The sequence below is a fragment of the Mustela putorius genome, unplaced genomic scaffold (genome assembly GCF_011764305.1).
Source record: "Mustela putorius furo isolate JIRA1106 unplaced genomic scaffold, ASM1176430v1.1 tig00003899_pilon_pilon_pilon, whole genome shotgun sequence".
Taxonomy (NCBI): Eukaryota; Metazoa; Chordata; class Mammalia; order Carnivora; family Mustelidae; genus Mustela; species Mustela putorius.
The window spans coordinates 1438010-1456421 of NW_025422048.1; the positions used below are offsets into that span (position 1 = coordinate 1438010).

Sequence of the window (18412 nt, forward strand, 5' to 3'; positions counted from 1 at the left end):
CTGCTCCGTCTCCCTTTCCACCAGCAGAAGAGTGAGGACCGAGCTGTGTGCTCTTGCCTCCCTGCAAACCGTCCTCCACACCGGCGGCCACAGGCGTGACTGCGTGCTGTTTCCATCCTGCCCAACACCCTTTGGCAGCTTCTCCTTGCCTCTGAAGTCAGTCCCGGCTCCCTGGCACAGCCCCAGCCCTTCCCTTCCTCTGCCTTCTGCACCACACTGATGACTTGTGTCTCGCTCCTGATGGGCTCCTGGGCTTTTCTGCCAGCGGTCCCTCTTCCAAGAAGGTCTAGAACTCCTTCTTCCCTGCTTCCCTTTGCCCCATGGGGTCCGGACTCCTGCTTCTCTGGGCCTGTCCCCCAGCCCACTCTGCTGCTCGCCCCACGGTGGCTCTCCGCAGCAGGGACTGGGCCCAGGATTGGTCCCGAGTCCTAACTGCACTCAGCCAATGTTTTCATGAGATGTTGTTAAATCTGCCTCCCCACCGTGGGCTGGAGAATATGCTGACTTGTCTTTGGGTGGGGGCAGGGGCTGAGGTTACTCCTTCCGCCCCAGGCCACCTGCTGCCCCTCCCCATCCCCGCCCCCCAGCCCTGCCAGACAGAGAGGCTGGAGGCAGGACGCACTTTCCACAGGAGGCTTTTACTGAGGGGTCGAGGGGTGCTCCCCGGCCAGAGGGCTGAGGACCTGGAAAGGCACATGCGGTGGCTGTGGTGGGGTCTCCCTCGTGGGTGGGGGCTGGCTTTGCAGAGACAGCTCCCCTGGCTGACCCCTCTTTGGCACTAAGCTGGGCACACAGGTGCCCTCATGCCCGGCAGCCCTAGCGCCCGCTTCCCCCTTTGGTGGACCTGTACCTCCCCCCACCCCACGGAGGTGGCTGGCAGTGTAGGCTGGCGGGGCCACAGGCTGCCAGGGATTGGCTCAAGGGCAAGGCCGCCCGTGGGAGGACCAGGGCCCTGGGCCGCCTCTCCCTTGCTGGCAGGGTGCTCCTATTGGCAATCGAGATGGCTCCAAACAGGAACCGAATAAATTAGCTTGTGGAAGGAGAGGAGGCTGGGGGCCAAGACGGGCAGGGGCTACATTCTTACCATGGCTCGCTAAGAAATGCTGTGCAGCCCTTTCTCCCGCGGGCTCCTGGAGACAACTGGCGGGAAGAGGGGGGGCACGCAAGTGGCCTGCCCCCGGGTCCTGCCTGGTGGTTTCTACAGTGGGAAGGGGGGTCCCACGGGGTGGGAGCCTTGGTGGGCCGTTTGGGTGGTAGCCACGTGGGGTCTCCAGGGACTGAAGGGAATAAGGGGGACTAGGGCGTCAGGACAGCAGAGCCCCCCATGCAAGGCTCCGCACAGACTGGGCTGGTGGTGCGAGCTGGGGGGCTCCACTCCACCCCTCACCCCTCCTGGAAGAGAAGAAAGGACCACCTGCCCCACCCAGGGAAGCCCCCCCCCCACCCCCCGAGAGGCACGTGGTTTTGCTGGAAGTCCTCTGGACAGGGCAGGCCCACCGCCAGGAGGCCTGTGAGGGAAAGGCATGCAGGGTAGGCCTGCGGCAGTGCCGTGCCAGGCGCAGGGGTGGGTGGGCGAGTGAGGCTGTTTCCTTCATGTGATCCCAGGGCTCAAGGGAGAGGAGCACCCTGGAGGACTCCGGGGCCTTGGCCCAGGATCTGACAGAGCTCCTGGAGGCGCCGCTGCATCTTGGGAACGCCCGCCAGCTGCTGTTCAAGCCGCTGCTTCTCCTCGGTCAGGCTCAGGCGGGCAGCAGAGTCCAGCTTCTCGAACTTCCAGCCCCCCTCCCCGTCAAACTGTAGCAAGTGCGTGTGGTACTTCCTGGGCCGGGGGTGGAGGAGCAGAGGCTGCTCAGATGGAGACCTGGAGACTCAGCCCAGCCTCCCCCCTACTCCCGCCACGCCCCAGCCACCCAGCAGGTGGGGTGCTCCCTCCTCTCAACTCTGGGCGGGAAGGGAGGGCACGTACCATAGGGAGGGCCGGTGGGTGATGGAGAGCAGGGCAATGCCGGCGTCCTTGGCCGCCTGGAAGATCTTGCCTTCTACGTCAATGCTCACAGCGCTGGTGCACTCGTCCAGGAGGGCGTACTTGGGCCTGGGCGCATGTGGGGTGCAAAGGCGCTAGGGTTGTGTGCTCTCCTTCACAGAAGCCTTGGCCCGCCCCCGCCCCCACTGTGGGAACCCCTATCTGCACACTGATTCTGCTTTTTCTGCCCAGTGCTGGCTGGGCCCAAGCCGGGGTGAGGCCCCCTAAGGGCCATAGGGTACTTGGCTGTCCCACTTGGCCTCCTGGGGGCCCCCAGCTCACCTGTGGTAGAACATGCGGGCCATGCCGATTCTCTGCTTCTCCCCCCCTGACAGCACATCCTTCCAGTCGCACACAGCCTCCCAACCTAGGCAGGGGCAAAGGGCTTCGGTGTGCTTCAGCAAGGGCTGGGGCTGCACCTGCAGGGGGCCCAGACCCAGGCCCAGCAGGAGGGCCTGAAGAGACCAGTGAGAGCGGGACACGGGGACCTATCGGACCCTGGAGAAGGCTGGGTCCACGCACCCTGGACGCTTATCTATCTGGAGGTGATCTTGATCTTGACTTGCAAGCAGAATTGTGGCCCCTCCAACAAAAGACACATGGGCATCCTGAGGCCTGGGACCACAGAACATGGCCTTACTTGCTGACACGGGCTTTACAGAAGGGACAGTTGTCACGAGGTCATGAGGGGGGGCCCCGTCCCCCAGGACCACGTCCCCACGTAAAGGGGAAAACTGGAAACAGACACGCACAGAGGGAAGGCCACAGGAAGACACAGGGAGAAGACAGCCAGGCCTGGGGTGGCTCCACGCCCCACGGCCCTCAGAGGGGACCGACCCTGCTGACTCCTCGCATGGGGACGCGGCACACTTCAGGTGGCTGAGCTGCTCAGTTGGGATGGCTGAGCTGCGGCAGCCCCAAGATGCTCGCCAGACCCGAGAGCCAGCCAGCGCGTCCATCCACGGGCAGCGGCGGGTGTGGCAGAGCCCCAGGGATGGCCGATGGGGTCTCCCCAGAAGGCTTCTGGCCCGCAGTGACACAAACACCTGGTCCCTTGCACCCTACCTCCACTCTGTCTTCCCACGGGACTGGAGGTTCCCTGCCAAAAAGGCTGTGTGCTGCAGCTTGTCTTGAGGTGAAGTATCACCATGGAACCGAATTCGGGCCAATACGATTTCAGTATGTTACACATGCGCCAGCTTCTGGAGCTTTCTTCAAAAGAGAGATGGCAGGTACCCTTGGTCTTTCCCCCTTTCTCCATCCCATGGCCTGGGGTGCGATGTGACAGCCCGAGGAGCTGTCTTAGATCAGGAGGTGACTTCGGGAAAGGAGGCCACAGAGAGCTGAGCAACCTGAGGGGCCTTCACAGAGCTAGGCTGCCTCCGTCCATCGTCGCCTGCTTTCCTCACAACTTCGATGTCACAGGAAGATAAACTCGTGAATGATTTGAGCCAGTGTTGGGGGGAAGGGGCTGTGTTACTCCCAGCTGAACTCAATGCTAATAGGCACTCAGGGTGCCCGTGAAGACAGGCGTGGGGGGGGGGTGCGCTCCTGGGCACAGGGTGCCTGGTCAAGCGTCCCCTAGTGATGGAGGCAGGAAGCGGGACCCTGCTTTTCAGATCTCACTAAAAAAATTGAGTGCAGCCCCACCTTGGATCCCCCCTGCACCCGGGCTGCCCTCCCCTCCTCCCCCATTCTGGGCACAGCGAGCATTTGTGGACACAGCTGACAAGCCCTGACCAATGCCTTCTCTTGCTACCGGCCTGTCCCTCCAGTCCTGCAGTCTCCTTCCCAGGGGATGGCACCTCCCAGGCTCAAGCCAGAAACCCACGTGCCCCCTCCGGCTCTCTCCTGCCTCCTGTGTTAGAGGCCCTCTGCACACACACCCTGGGCTCACCTTCTCTGCAGCTGACTGGCTCACGCCTGGGTCTGTCCTCTTGTTAAAATGAGACACAAACCCGTCACTTCCCTGCCTAGAGCCTTCCAAAGGCTTCCTTCACAGTCAGGGAAAGCCAGGGCTCCCCACCTGGCACACAGGGCCCTCCCGGCCACTGAGCCCCAGAGCCTGGAGAGGGTGTCCAGAGCGGAAAGTGAGCGCCTACCCCATCCCCCGCTGGATGCCTCCTGCTGTGCCGGGCCTGCCTTGCCCAGTGAGCTCTGGGGCACCCAAAGGGGTGGCGCTTTCCAGGGCGCCTAGCTCTCTGGACTCCTGGATGTCGGAGTTCTCTTCATCCCTCAGGGACCAAGAGGGAGTTGGGGGTGGGGGTGGCAGCAGCTCCCCAGCTGAGTCTCGGAACAGAAGGCAAGCGATGGACAGCTCCCTCTCTGGCGCTGACCAGTGACATGTGTCACGTCCTCCCCTACCTCCTTCCCGCTGCAGGATGTGGTTCAGGTGCACGATGTCCAGGATGGCTTCCAGGTGCCGCTCTGAATAGCCTTTCCTTCGCATGTCCTCCACAGAGTCTGGGTAGATGACCTGATCCCTCAAGGAGCCCACCGGCATGTAGGGCCTGCGGGTGCGCCGCCTGTCAGGACGGGCAGGCCTGGCCCTGCCTCCGGACCCCTTGCGCCTGGGCGGGCTCGGTTTCGGGCCGGGAGCCGGGCATGGGGTGCGCTCAAGGCCCGCGGATCCCCGCCACCGGCCGCCCTGCACACACACCACGCACTGCACACACGCTGTGCCTCCCACCCCCTGCGCGTACGGGTGCGTGCGCACCTCAGACACGCTCACGCACATGCACCAACACACACCCACACCGCTCCACCGGGGGGCGCATGCGCACCACACCGCCTTTCTGCGCGCACACGCACCACACGGACGAGTAGGGCCAAGGCTGGGGGGGGGGGCGGCAGGGGGAGGAGGCGTGGCCCCTCGGGCTCTGGCGGGGGCAGGTGCCCCAGGTGGGAAGGGGTAGAGGCTGGGCTCCCCACCTCCCCTCACCTCTGGGGGATGTAGAACATGCGTTGCGGCGGGGGCTTGTAGAGCACGCCGCCGTACGTGGGCCAGAGGCCGCCAAGGATCCGGAAGAGAGAGCTCTTGCCGCAGCCGTTGGGGCCGGTGATGAGCAGGTGCATGCCCTCTTCCACCTGCGGGGAGCGGCAGCCGCGCTGGTACCTGGGGGGCCATGCCCACCTCCCTCCTCTCCGCTGGGCCCCGTGCTGGGGTCCACGCCCGGGCTGCCGCTCCCCTCAGTGAGGGGCAGTGGGGCCTGAAGGCGAGGTCCAGGAGCCAGGGCCCTAACCACACACCTGTTCTGGGTCCTGGCCTGGCCCCCCAGCCTCTGACATGCACCACAGAGCGTGGGGCCAGCACGAGGAAGGCCCCAGAGAGCTACTGTCACCCTCTTTCCCTGCCGTCCTGCCTCTCTTGGACTAACCAGGACAGTTCCCGTGTCTTCGCTTCCCCAGCAGAGCTGCTTTCCCTTGAGGAACTGTCCTGGGAAAGGTGCTTCCTTTCAAGTTCTAGGGGGACAGAAGAAACCTCCAACTCTGTCCCTAATGCCCTGCCAAACCTGCTGCCCCTGTAGGCCTCACTGTCTCTGCGGGTGCTAGGGCACTGGGCAGATGCCTCTGGGACCCCGGGGTTCAGCAACAAGCAGCTCAGGATGCCCAGTTAGCCCATTATGTGGTGCCTGCTGGTCTTAAGGAAATGCCTGCTGGGGGAAAGAGGCCAGCTGAGCTGGGGGCAGGGAGTGTGCAGAAAGGAGTGGGTGAGATGGCAGGACCCCTGGGGCGCAACCCCTGCCCCCCCATCGCCATGTTGAGCTCTGCTCTCTCACAGTGTGACCTAGCAGGGACACTGCTGTGCAGTCCCCAAGAGGTCTGAGTGAGACCGTGTTATGGATGGAGCGGTGCCCCCTGGGACACACATTGGAGTCCTAACCCCCAAGGCCTGAGAATGTGATCTAATTTAGAAAAAGACACTTTGCAAATATAATTAGTTAAATTTAGATGAGGTCAGCCTGGAGTGGGGGGCCCGTAATCCAGTGTGACTGGCATCCTTAGTAAAAGGGATCATTTGGACCCAGAGACATGCACATGGGGGGAAGGCCATGTGAAGAGGAGGGCAGAGCTCGACACGAGGCTTCTGGAAGTCCAGAACCCCACTGATGGCCAGTAAAGCACCCAAACTGGGGGAGGCCTAGAGCAGACCCTTCCACAGCCCCCCGATCTGGCCTCTGGCCTCCAGAACCCGGAGAGAAGCCCCTCCTGCTGCCCCAGCCCCTCCCTTTGTGGTCCTGATAGACCGTAAATGCCCTCACAGGTCCGGGGGTGGGGAGGCTGGGCCTCCCTCCTCCACAATCCATGTGCAGGGGCCAGTGTGTCAGGCCTGGCTCTCCCCCAGTCAGCACCCTGGAGTCTCCCTGGGCCCCTCCCTGGGCCTCTCCCTCTTCTGCCATCCTTCTTGCCCCGCTGCCTGGGAACCGCTCCTCCCAGCCCCGGAGCCTGGCTTCCACCTGGCCTCCACCTGGCCTCCACCTGGCTTCCACCTGGCCTCTACCTGGCCTCCACCTGGCCTCCACCTGGCCTCCACCTGGCCTCCACCTGGCTTCCACCTGGCCTCCATCCCCACTCTTGTCCCAGTCACCCCTCCTCACCTGGTCTTGCTCCCTTGCCAGCTGCGCCCTGCCAAGCCAGGGCCCCTGCCCTTTGCCTACTTGGCTGTCACTGGGCCTGCAGGGGCAGTTGTTTGCCTTGGAAAAGCCAGGCATTTGTGGCTCCCTGCCACACCCCAGGAGTGACCACGGCCAGGGACAACAGGGATGATACCACTGTCCCGTGCTGCTTGGGATAACGAAATGTGCCCGGCCTCCAACTGGCTCTCAGGGCCCCTCTCAGCAGATCAAGGAAAGGAGCCTCCACTAGCACTACCAGGCCCAGAACCCCCACCTGCCTCTTCCCCGTAACTCCCTGCCCAGCTGTGACTCCAAGTGACCGGGCTCTGCAGCCAGGAACATGATGCCCCAAAGTCCCCCAGCTCTGCACTCCTGCCCCTTCAGTGCCTGTCATCTGCCTGTCCACTGGGAGAGGCCCTCTTCCTCCTGCGGCCCATCCACCCTGAGGCTCCTGGGGTAAGCTTCAGGTGACCTCTACTCACCTCACACACAGGACCACCCTTCCTGTGGCCCCTACAGGATCCTGGGCAGCTAACTGGGGACATCTGCAATACTTGAGGCGACCCAGTGTGGGGCCTTCCTGAGGGCAGTGCCCTTCCAGCTTATCCTGGTTTCCAGGGCCCGGCCTGGGGATGAATGAATGACTCCATCTCGTTTCTGGCACTGACCCCACCCCCACAGTTCTCGCCTTCATTCTACCACTTCCTGACCCTGTCTGAAGCTCTGGCTAGGGATCCAGGTGACTGGTGGGGTTGGCTACTTGGACTTGCTTTTCACAGACGGCCTCTGTAGAGGCTGAGGGCCCTCCCAGGGGCCAGGGGTACCCAGCGCACACCTACACTGGGGGCTTCTTGAAGCAGATGGGTGGGGCCTTAAGCTCAGGTCACTGGAATTGAAACCGAGTCCCCAGGTCCTGGGCTTCTCAGGGATTGGGGTGGGAGGTGGCAATGATGGGGCCAGGGCCAGGAGCCCTTGGGCGACCTTTGGCCACTCCTGGTAATTGCCACTTTCATGACTGCATGGCGACAGAACCCACAGTCAGAGCCTTCTAGGTGTTTCGCCTGGACCTTAGCTTACCTGCCAAGGGGATCTTGGGAATGACAACATACGCAGGCCCAGTAGGCTGGATACCAAAGGCGGGGGGGCTCACAGATGCAGAAGGCCAAGCCCCAGGCCCTGGAGTTCAGCCCGGGGCTGCCAGCACTCCTGGGTCAGGCAAACCACGCCTCACCCCGCCCCCTTGACCTACCCTGATGTTGAGGCTGGCCACCACCACCTCTCCCGTGGGCGTGATGATGGGGATGTTCTCACAAATAATTCCTTGTTCCACGTCTACCACTTGGCCTGGAGGGAGAATGCAATGGACGAATGGAGGGAGCAGCAGCACCCCCTGCCTTCTTGTGGGTTCCACGCGCCCCCACCCCGCCTGCGCGCAGGTCCGGGGGCTCCCGGGGGAATATGGTGGGGCTTCCACGAGACTATCCCTGAACAGTGTCTGGTGCCGCGCTCGGGTTGGGGGGGGCAATGTCAATGTCCGCCCTTACTCTGTAAAACCCACTCTTCCTGGCACTCCTGTAATGGAGGCTTGGATGCCTGGGCCCCTCTTCCACAGCACCCTGGCCCCTGCTGTGGTCTGGAAGTTTCCGTTGCTGCCCACATCGGACAGTGAGCCCCTCTACTCAGGGACTGCATCTCTTTCTTTTGTGCCCTTACCTCGGATTTGCAGGGGCCCCTCTATACGGACTCCAGGCTTCGCCACAGCCCCAGGCCCCGCCTGAGTGTCCTCCAGCTCCCCAGGCCTCTTGAAACGGCAGTGCTGGACATCTTCAAACACCTGGAACATCTCGTGTACTCGGGCTGTGTAGCCGGCCAGCTCCGTCACCTGAGGGCAGGGTGACCCTGGCTCAGATGCCGCCAGCTGGGGGACAGGGGACAGGCACGGTGGGAGGGGGCGGCGCTGAGCTGGGGGGGGCTTGCCTCCTTGTAGGATGACATGATCCGCTCGATGGCATCTGCGGCGGCTGTGAGGAGGTTGCGGGCGATGGTAAAGGCTTCTGTGCGCTCGCTCACGAGCTCCTCCTCCTTCATCTGCAAGGCCGCCTTCTTCACTGCCTCGGGGTCTGCGGAGCACAGTGGGAAGGAGGGAGCCGTGGAAGATCAAAACAGACTCACGAGGGGAAGGGAGAGTCTCTTCGGCAGACAGTGCTGGGACAGCTGGGCATCCGCTTGCAGAAGACACCCTACCTCACACCACCTACAAAAACTAACTCTCGTGAGAGCTTAGACTAGAAAACTCTGGGAAAAGAGCAGCCATAAGTCTTTCTGAGCTGGGATTATGTATGGCTCCTTAGATACGACACCGAAGGCACAGGCAACAAAAGAAAAACAGTAAATGAGCTTCACCCAAGGGAACCATGCAAAAAGCAAAAAGACAACCTACAGGTTGGGAAAAAACACCTGCAAATCATGTGTCCAATAAGGGTCTCATATCCAGAATATGAAAAAAAAAATCACTTTTCCCATTTAACAACAAAGAAAACCCAAGGAAACCATGGGCAAAGGATGTGAAGAGAAAATTCTATGGTATTTCCTAGATCACCAAGTGGCCAGCAAGCACATGAAAAGGCGCTCAACATTTTTGGTCATCAGGGAAACATAAATCAAAACCACAATGAGCTACTACTTCTTCCCGCCCACGAGGATGGCTGGTGTTGCAGAATGGCGCAGCCCATGTGGACACCAGTCTGCTGGTTCCTCAAAAAGTTCCACAAAGAGTTACCATGGGCCCCAGCCATGCTGTTCCTGGGTATGCATCCGCGAGAAACAAAAAATGCACGTTCACACGAAAACCCGTACACAAATGATCATGGCAGCACGATTCGTCACCAACCAAACACATAAACGGCCCAAGTGTCCATCAGTGGATGGACAGCTCAGGAAACTGGCACGTGTGGATAATTTGGCTGTGAAAGGCAGTGAAGGGCCGATTCAACCTACAACGTGAATGACCCTTGAAAACGTGATGCTAAGTAAGAGAAGGCCAGCACCGAAGGCTGTAGATTGGGTGATTCCCTTCACGGGAAGGGCCCACAAGGGGCTGATCCGAAGCAATAGAAAGAAGAGTGGGAGCTGGGGGCGGGGAGTGCTGCGGAGAGCGTGATCGCTAATGAGTCCAGGGTTTCTTTTTGGGGTGATGACGATGTTTTGGACTTAGTGGTGATGGTCGTACAATTTCACTGATATGTTAAAAACCACTTAATCATACACTTTAAAAGTCTCAATTGTATGGGATGTTAATTACATCTCAATGATCTGGATGAGAAAATGACCCATGAGGCAGCGGGCTTTCTTTGTCGGCGGGACCAGCTCCTTTCCCCTGAACTGCCCTCGCTTGGTGCCCTCTACTAACGACGGCAGCACCTCTCGGGCCACACCTGCACCTCACCGTGCAACGCCTAGAGCTGTTGGACCCCTAACGCTTTCCAACATGAATGTCCCTTTTGGACCTCCAGTGCTACCCCCATTTCTCCCTCATCTCATCCCTCGACACTGTATTCTGTGGTCCCTGATGGCCCTGTTTCTCTTTGGGAGCCTTTTTCTCTCTCCCGACCTCCTTTTCTGTTTCAGTCTAGACCCTGTGGCTGCTCACTTCAGTCATCTTCTGTCAGTGGTTTTAACTCCCATGACCCTTAGAGTTCCCAGGAAGGCAGGGCTTTTACACAAGGAATGTTCTGGAAAAGGTGATGGGGAGCAAGGGGGCGGCGGACTCTGAGGGTCCTGAAGTGTGGGAGAGTGAGCAGTGCCCACTGGGGTACTCGGGGTAAGCTGAGCCTCCTGGGGCCAAAGCGGTAGGAAGGAAGGTCCCGTGAAAGGCCCAAGGACTCTCTCCAGGGGCCTATGTCACTTCGAGGTGGAAGCCTTAGGGATATGACGGCAGGGGTGGGGTGGGAAGGAGCAGGGAGCCAGCTCGGGGCATATGGCTTCCAGGGCAGTAGCCGGTGGAAAAGGCATGGGATGGATGGCCTGACTGCCCCGCACTGCCTTTTCTTGGGCCTGGCCCAGGAATCTCCGGAAGAGGACAGGGTAGCGGGGGCGGGGGGTGGTGACTAATCCTGGCAGTCTATGGTCTTGGGCCTGCCCTTCCACCATGCCCCCAGGGACAGAGCCCCCAACAGGCAGGGGAGGCATAAGCTATCCTCCCTGAACGTCCTAAAAGCCTGACAGCGGATACGCACAAAGGGAAAGGGTTTGCAGTTGCTGGGGGGCATGCTGGCACCAGCTGGCACCCCCTGGAGACAGAACTGATCACCCTCTGCAGGTTCCCTCGGAGGCTCGGGCAGCCAAGACCAGCGCCTGGAGGCAGGACACCAGGCAGCAAGGCTGTCCTTCCTCTGGGCCTTCCAGCCTTGCAGCTCTAGCAGGCCAGAAGGGCACAGGGACCTAAATTTTCCCCAGTTGGTCAATGTCTGCCTGCTCCCATAGGTCCCCAGGGCTCTCAGCTTCCTCGAAGCACCCAGAGCCCTCACGAGCCTCCAGGTACCGGGGATATAGCAAGGACAAAACAAACAAAAATCCCTGCCTCCACTGAGCACAGCAGCCTAAAGTGGCAGAGCGACAAGAGACGAAATGGGGAAGTGGACCAGATGGGGCGTTGGGCGTTGGGCGTTGGGAGAGCAGCGAGGCGGGGGCGGGGAAGAGGATGGCGGGGGCGGTGGTCGCATCAGAGGAAAGAGCATTCCCGGCAAAGCGAGCAGCACTTGCTAAGGCCTGGGGGCAGAAGCCTTGCTTCAGGGGAAGAGCAGGGAGGCCAGTAAGATAGTGGAGTGAGCAAGGCAGGCTGGAGTGTTTCACATTTTCACAGTAACTAACTATAAAGGGCCACAAGGCCAGGGACAAGAACTCATGCTTCTTTGAATTGCCCACAAAGTCTGGTGGAGCAGAGGGTCCAGAAAGTCCTAGGCTTTCACAGGAAGGAGGGGCCTTGGGTATGAGACGGGCTCCAACGCCAGCGATGGAGGAGAGTAGTGGCAGGTCAGTTTTGTCGTGGGTGGATTTGCACATGCTCCAGGCCGGGGTGCCGACTGGGTCTGGTACCTGGATCTAAGTCCAGGCCACACTTTCTGAAAGGCTTTTGTGGTGGAAAGTAATAAGCCCCCTCCAATGAGATCCTTCCCCAGAGAAGGACAGCGACGGTACAGAAGCCCCAAGGTAGAGACACAAATAGGGAGAGAGTCCAAGACTTCAGCTCTGAAACAAGTCAGGCTCTCTCTCATATGCAGTCGAAAACCCTCTTGCTGAGCACCTGGGTGGCTCAGTCAGTTAAGCGTCTGCCTTTGGCTCCGGTCATGATCCTGGGGGCCTGGGATGGAGTCCCACACTGGGCTCCTTGCTCAGCGGGGAGCCTGCTTCCCCCTCTGTCTCTGCTGCTCCCCACTTGTGTGCGCGTGTGTGTGCACTCTCTCTCTCTAATAAGTCTTAAAAAATAGAAAACCCTCTTACTACCAAATTGCATAGAATATAACACCTTTAGTTTTTTTATTAAAAACATTTTTTTTTTAAAGTAACCTTTAGGGACGCCTGGGTGGCTCAGTTGGTTAAGCAGCTGCCTTTGGCTCAGGTCATGATCCCAGCGTCCTGGGATCGAGTCCCACATCGGGCTCCTTGCTCAGCAGGGAGCCTGCTTCTCCCTCTGCCTCTGCCTGCCTCTCTGTCTGCCTGTGCTCGCTCTCTCCCCCCCGCCCTGATAAATAAATAAAATCTTAAAAAAAAAAATAAAGTAACCTTTATACCCAACATGGGGCTCCTAACTCACAACCTGGAGATCAAGAGTTGCACGCTCCACGAACTGAGCTAACCAGGTACCTTGAAGTGTAACACCTTTTCAAGCAGAGCTGTGCTCCAAGGAAAGGAAGGGAAATTTCAGGAACACAGAGAGAAGGCAGCCATTAGGTACTCCCGTGAAGTCTCCAGAGATGGGAGAAGACGGAAGTTTCTCTTATGCTGCCGGCCCTCTAGGTGCTCAAAACAAAAGGTCTTCTCTAAGAATCTATAATTATGTGTCTGGAGTTCAAATTAATACCGCCTCCAAGTTCAGGAACCCCTTTTCCCCAAGCTGAGAAGCTAAGGTAAAATGGCCTTCAAGTGGTTAATTACCTGCGCGGGCATGTGTGGCACCCCCAACAAAAGCAAATACAGACCGCGCTGGGGAATAACCCCTCGGGTTAAGCCACTCAGGGTTCCCATGGGAGTCTGGTTGCAAAACCCACAGGGAACCAGTTCACTGTGAGCGAAGAGCAGCGGACAGAGAATAAAGCCTAGATTCCCGAGAATTCTGATAATCAAATAGTTGGAGAGAGACAGAGACCACGGAGTGTACAAAGGAGCAGTCCAAATGATGAGAAAATCAGACACGAAAACAGTTTAAAGTTTCTATCTGAAAAGAAAAATGTCTGTCTTCACATTTCTGTGTGAAAGGGAAGCAAACGGAAGTTATAGAAATAGTCACTGAGATTTAAAAATTAAAATAAAAACAACAAATCAGATGCAGCTGAAAAGAAAACTCATGGATGAGCGAGCATAAAAGATCAGTGGAGAATTTTCCAGAATGTTGGAAAATCTGAACATATGAAGGCCATACAACAAATCTCAAGCAGGACAAACAGAAACTGACTGGCAAACACTTCGTAGGTTAACCGCAGGATGCCAGAGAAGAAAAGTCGAAAAGTGACCAGAGGGACACAGATGCTAAAGACAGATTGTCCAACAGAGACAATTATTGTCGAGGGGCTGAGAGAAGGTAACTGCCTGCCTCGGCTTCCACACCCAACTACACTTTAGTCTGAGAAAAGAGTAAAATAAAGATGGTTCAGACAACAAAATAGTCTCCGTGTTCCCATGACGAAAAGTCTTGCAGAAAGAACTTCCAGAAGATCTCTATCTGTAAGAAGGTAACTAACTGGGCTGTGGAAAAGGACTGGTGAGCCAAGAAATCGGTAACCAGAGGGGTGAATTTAGACACACATGGACCCGATAAAGCAACAGCCAGGCAACATAAACAACAGGAAAGCAAATTTGACGCTGAGCTCCACCAGACACCAGCAGGGCTGGTCCCTAGAATGTTCTCAGGGCTAGGTGGGGGAGGAGCTCCATATTAACAGCGACTCTGCCCGAGGACGTGTGTTAACCTTTCAGAGGGCAGCCACGGGAAGACTGCAGGAGGACGAGACGGGAAGCCCCATGACCCACCAGCCAAAGTGACAAGCAAGGGAGCGTGACCCTTGCTGAGCTCGGGATACTGGCTGGGCCTCAGGGCCCCAGCAGAAGGGGGAGGTGGGTCGGCCGGGCTCTGGGGCTCCCCAAGCCCAGCAGTTAGTGACCCGGGCCGGGGGGGGGGGCGGGGGGAGGGGACAGGAGAGGGCTTCGCCCCCATGGCAGTCGGGCTCTCACCTGACTCTGCATAGCCGGTGGCCGTGATGATAGGCACGGCCACCATGAGCAGGCCCGAGGCGCTCCACACGTACTTCATGAGGAACTGCTCCAGCGTGATGTACCACAGGCGCTCCAGCAGGATGAGGTGAATCTGCGAAGCCAGGCCCTGGTAGGACTGCTGAAGGAGGGCTAGCTCCACCTGTGGGGGCCCGGGGGGGACAGTGAAAGACCATGGGGCTTCGTGGTAGCTCCCATGGAGGCCATGAGAAGCTCGAAGCACCACTCATACATGCCATGCTATTGGACGGCCAGGACAAGGTCAAGGGCTGAGGGTAACGACGGGGCCATATTACACGGAGGCCGGCTGTCAAAATTCGGGACTGCCTGACATCATAGTCCCAGGGGACCGTCGCAATGCAGAAGGGACTCCCCACCCCCACCATCCCTTCCTTCCACCGCACCTCTCTAGTCGGGACACTTACCGTGCCCCTCTCTTTGCCCTGTGGAGCTCCGGGACATCCTTGGGCAAATGCTGGGGGGGGGGGGCGGGTACTAGCTTGAGCTAAGCAAAGGGCAGCACAGGAAAGCAAAAGGCAGTACTTGGTTTTGAGGAAGTCGGGTCCAGAGTGTCTACTTTGACCTCGCCTCCCCAACCTGCTCAAGGTTCCCCTGGATGAGGACCATATGCCGCGATCTCCCACAGAAACCTGGCGGGCAGGCTCCCAAGCCAGCCCTGCCCTTGCCTCCCCATTCCTGCACTGGCCACACCACCCGTGACCTCAGGCTGCCCACGGCTGGGCAAAGGGGCGCCCATGGGGTCTGGATGAGGGGGCGCCAGAGGAAATGGAAGGCACACCGGAAGCGCCAGGAACTGGGTCATGGCAAGGCGGCCATTAGGTTGGGGGTTTCTTGGCTCGTTACTTGCGGCAGGGGGGGGCATGCCCCAGCCCTGCCTCCAATCCCCAGCTGACCACAGCTGCCCAGCATGGCACCATCTCCTCTGCCAAGTACTTTCACACCTGACTTTCCACTTGACTTTCATCACCTACAACAGTTATGTGTACTCTCAAGCCCACTGTACTGGGGACACCAAAGCCCAAGAGGCAAAGGGACCTGCCCAAGCTCAGATAGCTTGGGGGTAGCCAGACGTGTGCAATTTGGACCACATGCTGGCAGAGTCATTAGGAGAGAACCAGATTCTCATAAATGATGCTTTGACCTACTTGTTCTCGAACCAGCAAGAGTTTGTACCCATGTGTGCGCGCGCGTGCGCATGCGAGTAAAATCTGAACGAGCCTCCTCCACGAGATCTCAATGAGAACAGAGCACTGATGTCTGCCCTCTAGCCAGTCACCTCCGCCCTAACCGGTCGAATGGAGCCTGGGCTAGTGTCCCTAGAGACATCAGCTGGTGGAAGTGGGGGGAGCCACATGCCTGCACAGTAAAGGCAATCACGAGGGCCCGTCACCCCACACCACTTTCTAGCCCTTAAGCTGAGGTCAAAAGAGACAGGCTGTGGACATACACCGGGGCCGTCCTGCCCCCACTGTCCAGGTCTGGCCCATTGATTGGCTTTGCACTGAAGCCAATCCTGGTTCCTGAATCGAGCACACCTCCTCTGAGCACCCTGGCAATCCCGGCTCGTGCTGGGAGCTGGCAGGGGTGCCAGCCGGGGCCGATGATGTAGCTGCGGGCGCCTCACCCAAGGCCGTGGCAGTCCGCCAAAGCCCTGCAGTCCGACGTGTGGGAGAGGAGATGGGCTGTAGCTACACACCAGGCATTTTCTCCTAATCTGGAGCCTGGCCTACACGCGGGATGTCCCCTCTGCAGAGTTTAGGGACAAGCCTTTTTTTAAAAAAAAAAAAAAAAAGATCATGGCCTCTGCCCAGTGAGCAGCCAGTGAGACCAGGTCCGGGCACAAAGGCCACTTGACACAGACAGGACAGACAGGCCTTCAGGAGGTGGATACCATTATGCCCCTCCCTTGGGAAGCCCTCGGGAACCGAAACTGGAGTCGCAGAGAGCAGGGCCGGAGGCAGCTGCAACCCCAGGCACGAGGAAGGGGAGGGGCTGAGGCATGATAAAGGGAGCAGTGGCCCGCAGTAACCTTTCCAGCGCCAGGCTCCCAGCAGGCTTGGCCTGCTGGGGAGCTGCGCGCCTGGAACCCAGGCGGAAGGGCGGCCAAGGGGCGGGGGGGGGGGGGGGGTGGGGGTGGGGCTGGTGGGGGGGGCAGGGTGGCTGCTGGGCTGGCAGGAAGTGCGTCCTGGTCCTTCCGCGGTGGCGGCCGGGGCCAGGCATCCCTGGCCGGGGGCCTGTGGAGGAGGCTGAGCAGGTAGCTGGGTTGGCCTGCGGGCTCAGGCAGGGGAGGCTTTGGGCCGCCACTGTTGTGGCCGCCGCGCTGGGTGCTGCTCGTTAAGCCCCGCTTGGGCTGAGTCACGCCCATAATGCCAGCCTGCCTGGCCCACCAGCTTGGCCAGATACCGGCCTTCAAAAGCCCTGGGGGGCCCACGCGGGGCCAGGCAGCAGGCTGGGTCCCACTGTCCCTGCTCCCAGGTGGCAGCAGCCTCCTCCCGGCTGGCGGCAGGAGTGGAGCAGGCAGGGAGCTCCGGCATGGGATACCGCTAGGATCTGCGGCTCCGAGGCCCAGACAACCACCCCGAGACGGAGAGGAAGCAGAAGTGGCCTGGTGCAAGCCGGCAGCCGGCCCAGGGCAGTCCCCACCCAGCCTTCCTACTTCTCCATTTCTGAGCCCAAATCTGGGCAACCCCAGGACCTGCCATCCCCAGTCTTCGTCTTCTGTGACCTCCGTGCACATCTGGCAGGAGCCCCAGCCAGGCCTGGGCTTTGCCCCCTGTGCACGGCTATTTGCCTCCCCCTCCCCCGGGCCCAGTACCCCGACCTGCCCCACCTCATGGCCCCCATAGAAGGCGATCTCCTCGGAGTTGGCCACCACGCGAGAGTGCATGTAGCGCAGCTCTCCTTTCCTCCGCGCCTCCTCGGCCACCAGCTCGCCAAACTTGGGTGAGAAGGCCCGCAGCACGTTGGCTGTGAGGAACACGACGAGGCCCGCAATGGCCGAGGGCCAGGCTGTGCCAGCCCCACGGGAACGGGCCGCGCGAAGCAGGGTGTAGGCGGTCACGGCAACGTCCAGGAGTGGCTTGGTGAGGTTGGAGTACAGGTGGGCCACGGAGGCGGCAAAGGCCACCACGTCCTCTGTCAGGGACTGGTCAGGGTTGCGAAGCCGCCCGTCCATGTTGCTGACTCTGTAGTAGGTCTGCTGGGAGAAGTAAAGGCTGTAGGCATGGGCCACTAGACGGCTGCGGAAGGACAGGGCCAGCTGGCCCTCTAGGAACCGGATGGCACTGTTGATGAAGGTGGCGGGGAGGGCGATGAGGAGCCACTGCAGGAGCTGCCAGCCGAAGGCCCGGGGGTCCTTGCGCACGATGCCGCGTGCCAGCCGGCCGTCCAGGCGGGCCACGTACACGGACAGGAAGGTCCTGCTCACCAGGGAGGCCGAGTGCAGCGCCAACAGCCCCGTCTCCCGGCACAGGGTCCTGGGAAAGAGCAGCCGCAGGAGTCCAAAGAGCCGCTGCAGGAACACCCGGTTCACGCTGGCCTTGGCCGCTGTGGCCCCGGACACCTCCTGAGTGGACTCCCCGGCTGGTACCTGAGGGCCCCTGGTGGCTGCCAGGTACTGCCGCAGCAAAGGGTAGACTTTGTGGGCTCCATAGGCCGTCAGGGCCAGGACCAGAGCTGTGCGCTTCAGCGTGCTCACCCGCGAGGACCGGGGGGTGGAGAGGACCGGCATGTCACCTGGGATGGACGCACAGGGCTGGGGCTGGTGCCTGGGCAGAAGTCGAGGCAGGTGGCTGGAAGGGTTGTTGCTCTGACCCCCGGCTCCTGGTCTAGGCAACTGGAAAACTTGCAGTGGTCCCTGAGATGGTCGCGTTAGGCCACTGGGGCGGTTCTGGGGCCCCCAGTGCGGTGGGTTCAGGACCTCCAGGGTAGCGGCCTCTCCACGCAGCCAAGGTGGAGAAACTTGGCAGGTCCCTAGCCCCTGGGGTCAGAGCCTCGGGGGGAGGGGGAGGTGTCGGCAAAGAGGGAGTCTCTTCCTCTCCACCGCCTCCTCGTCCTCTCCGGGTGGCGCCCCTCCCCGGGGAACCGGGCGCGTCCGTCCGCTCCGCAGTCTGGCTGAAGCCGACAGTCACTCCACCACCCACCCCTTCCCAGGGGCGAGTCGAGGGGAAGGGGAGGAGGCGGAGGAGGGGCGGGAGGCGGAGCCTAGGAGCGGCGAGCCCCACCCCGTTCTCGCCCCACGGCTGGGCCCCACCCCTTCCCCAGACCA

At 60.2% G+C, this 18412-nt stretch overlaps 1 protein-coding gene across 2 annotated transcripts; it reads right to left on the bottom strand.

The window, feature by feature from the left end:
• Nucleotides 1-619: 619 nt before the first annotated feature.
• Nucleotides 620-18319, bottom strand: ABCD1 (ATP binding cassette subfamily D member 1). 2 transcript variants are annotated; one of them, XM_004780661.3, is made up of 11 exons: nt 16976-18319; nt 14086-14266; nt 8617-8759; nt 8353-8521; nt 7889-7983; nt 4965-5110; nt 4388-4533; nt 3089-3235; nt 2306-2390; nt 1967-2092; nt 620-1819 (listed from the first exon to the last, which is right to left on the bottom strand). In XM_004780661.3, exons 1-11 carry the CDS (start codon nt 17873-17875, stop codon nt 1609-1611), a joined length of 2349 nt encoding a protein of 782 aa, XP_004780718.1. In that variant the 5' UTR covers nt 17876-18319; the 3' UTR covers nt 620-1608. The 2 variants fall into 2 exon arrangements, with proteins under 2 accessions (XP_004780718.1, XP_004780719.1); XM_004780662.3 differs by lacking the exon at nt 3089-3235 and having other exon boundaries at nt 16976-18317.
• Between the last annotated feature and the right edge of the window lie 93 nt (nt 18320-18412).

Excerpts from the sequence above, each read along its gene's own strand:
- ABCD1 (XM_004780661.3), bottom strand. The coding sequence starts at position 17,875 with ATGCCGGTCCTCTCCACCCCCCGGTCCTCGCGGGTGAGCACGCTGAAG. Across the intron at positions 8,760-14,085 it reads CACCGGCTATGCAGAGTCAG|ACCCCGAGGCAGTGAAGAAG; the intron begins GTGAGAGCCCGA and ends TGTGCTCCGCAG. Across the intron at positions 1,820-1,966 it reads ACCCACCGGCCCTCCCTATG|GAAGTACCACACGCACTTGC; the intron begins GTACGTGCCCTC and ends CCCCCGGCCCAG.